The sequence below is a fragment of the Beta vulgaris genome, chromosome 6 (genome assembly GCF_026745355.1).
Source record: "Beta vulgaris subsp. vulgaris cultivar EL10 chromosome 6, EL10.2, whole genome shotgun sequence".
NCBI lineage: Eukaryota > Viridiplantae > Streptophyta > Magnoliopsida > Caryophyllales > Amaranthaceae > Beta > Beta vulgaris.
The window spans coordinates 58,580,080-58,583,126 of record NC_079207.1 but is presented as its reverse complement, the minus strand read 5'-3'; the positions used below and the strand labels follow the sequence as shown (position 1 = coordinate 58,583,126).

At 39.0% G+C, this 3,047-nt stretch overlaps 1 protein-coding gene across 1 annotated transcript; it reads right to left on the bottom strand.

Moving 5' to 3' along the window:
* Positions 1–379: 379 nt before the first annotated feature.
* LOC125498533 (uncharacterized) lies at positions 380–2,161 on the bottom strand. The gene has a single exon (XM_048646760.1). It carries the CDS (start codon positions 2,159–2,161, stop codon positions 380–382), a length of 1,782 nt encoding a protein of 593 aa, XP_048502717.1.
* Between the last annotated feature and the right edge of the window lie 886 nt (positions 2,162–3,047).

Below are 3,047 nucleotides of genomic sequence, written 5' to 3'. Positions count from 1 at the left end.
TACAAAAGCGCAGCCCTACACAACAGAAGGGTTGCGCTTTTTTATAAAAGCGCAGCCCTTCACTTAGTAGGGCTGCGCTTTTCGAAAAGCGCAGCCTTTCACTTAGAAGGGCTGCGCTTTTATAAAAAAGCGCAGCCCTACTAAGTGAAAGGCTGCGCTTTTCGAAAAGCGCAGCCCTACTAAGTGAAGGGCTGCGCTTTTATAAAAGGTGCAACCCTTCCGACTAAGTAGGGCTGCGCTTTTTTTTTTTTTGAACCAGTAAAAAGAGAATTATATAAGCTCATCAAATCAATAACACACTACAACCTCCAAGCTCAGAACAAACCAACTAGGTTAGACTCTTCTGCACAAAGAGGTTAGAAACAACTAGTTACATCCATTACACACTACTACATAGGTTTTCCCACCATACACTATCTTTACTGTTTATCTTAGTACCACTATGAGCTTTAACTCTACAGATTACATCTCTTCTGATTTTGTCATATACATTCCTTGGATTGTTAACTTTAGCATTCCAAACAGCATCATTACGAGAATGCCAGATTGCATACACTGTAGCATTAAGAGTAGTAGTGTAGACTTTCCTCCGAAATCCAGAACAGTTTCTTCTTCCTATCATCTTGTACCACATAATCAGTGTTCTATCTACCCATTTGAGCTTAAGCCATCTCAGTACAAGCTGCAACAATAATCTAATACTGAATTCACATTGAAACAGTAAGTGGTTATGTGTTTCAATCTGTGTCTGACAGATTGAACAAACATCATCATCAATGATCCTCCACTGCTTCAATCTATCTTTTGTATAAATTCTCATCCTAACAGCAAGCCAACAGATGAAGTTGTGCTTAGGGATAGCTAGTCTACACCACACCAACTTATCCCAGAAGCATCTAGGATGATCACCCACCATGAGCTTATATATCTTACTGATTTGATATCTTTGAAACTGCATGAATACTGGCATGTCTATACTAGATTTGATTTTATCTTTTACATCACATATGCATTTCCAATACCAACTTGCATTACTTGGAGCCTTGTAGGTCCACCAATCTGCATTCTTCACATACACAGCATTAACCCACCTGATCCAAAGTGTATCTTCTTTCTTTGCAATAGCCCATATCAACTTTCCAAGAGCAGCTTGATTCCATGTCTCTATTCTTCTAAAGCCCAAACCCCCAGCTCTTTTAGGTAAACAAGTGGTATTCCAATCCACATTTCCAGGTTTAGTGCTATAGTACTCTCCACTCCATAGAAAAGCCCTACAAACCTCCATTATCTTCTTAATCACTCCCTTGGGGATAACAATGATCTGTCCCCAGTATGTATGAAGACTCATCAAAACAGAATTTATCAATTGGACTCTTGCAGCATAAGAGAGATGCCTAGAGCTCCATATCTTAATTCTGTTTATCATTTTATCACAGAGAACAGTACAAGCAGCATTACTAATTCTTGATGAGCAGATCTGCATTCCTAGATAAGTAAAAGGTAGCTTACCCTGAACAAACCCAGAAACATCAAGGATTCTTTTAATCTCCTCCTCCTCCATACCTGCTGTGTACACTGCAGTTTTGTTCTTATTTACACATAAACCAGAAGTGTCTGAGAATAGCTTGAACCCTTGCAAAATCATATAAGTAGAGACAAACTCCCCTTTACAGAAAAGTAACACATCATCCGCAAATACCAGATGATTTAGTTGGAGTGAATTGCACCTGTGATGAAATTTGAAGCCATTTTTCATCCCTACAAACTTTATTATCCTACTCATGTACTCCATACAAATGACAAATAACAGAGGTGAGATGGGATCACCCTGTCTGAGCCCTCTCTTAGGGTGAAAAAAACCAAGCAGATTGCCATTAATCATCAGAGAGCAACTAGTACTGGTAACACATGTCATCACCCAGTCAATGAATTTCTGAGGAAAATTTAGACTAGTCATCATTTCTCTCACAAAATTCCATTCAATAGTATCATAGGCCTTCCTCATATCCATCTTTATCAAACAGCTAGGCCTGCAACCTTTCCTAGCATACCCTTTTAAGAGATCCTGGCATATCATTATGTTATTCACAATGTTTCTTCCTTGAATGAAAGCTCCTTGATTGTCAGCAACAATCTTAGGAAGAATAGGGCTCAATCTCATACATATTTAGAGATTACCTTGTAGACCACATTGCAACAAGCAATGGGACGAAAATCAACCACAGAATTTGGCACCTTACATTTGGGAATAAGGGCTAAAACTGTGGCATTAATTTCTTTCAAAATTTTACCACTATGGAAAAATGAAATGACAGCCTGAGTTACCTGATCTCCAATGATCTCCCAGTTATCTCTGAAAAAGTGTGATCCAAAACCATCACTACCAGGAGACTTGTCCCCTGGTACAGAGAACATGGCTTGTTTAACTTCTTCAGGTCTAATAGGACATATAAGGCCTTCATGATCTGCATTCTCCACACATTGCCCAAGATCAATTATCTCCTGCACAACTGACTTCCTGTCCTCCATAGTGGAACCCAACAGCTGCAAATAGTACTCCAGGAATGCTTTCTGAATCATATCAGGCTTATCTACCCAGTTACCCTCCTTGTCACATATACTGTATATATTATTCTGCATCCTCCTTTGCTTTATTGCTTGATGGAAGAGCCTTGGGTTGTCATCCCCATCCTTAATCCAAGCTGCCCTAGTCTTTTGTCTCAGATACTCAACATACTGCTTATGAATTCTCTTGTATTTATCAGATGCTCTTTGTTCTTGCAATCTCAGGTCAGAGTTATTGATATCAGCTTGCAGTAGTTGTTGACACTCCATAAGCTTCTTCAAAGCATCATTATCTTGAGCTTGGATGTTCATAGTGTCTCTATTGAGAGCTTTTATTTCCTTCTTTGTAGCTTTCAACTTGGTGACCACAGCATACATTTTTGATCCACTCACCTGATTTCTCCAAATATCATTGAGAGCCTGATCATAGCCATCCAGTTCTCTCCATATTCTGAAGTATCTAAAAGGTTTTCTCATTTTTT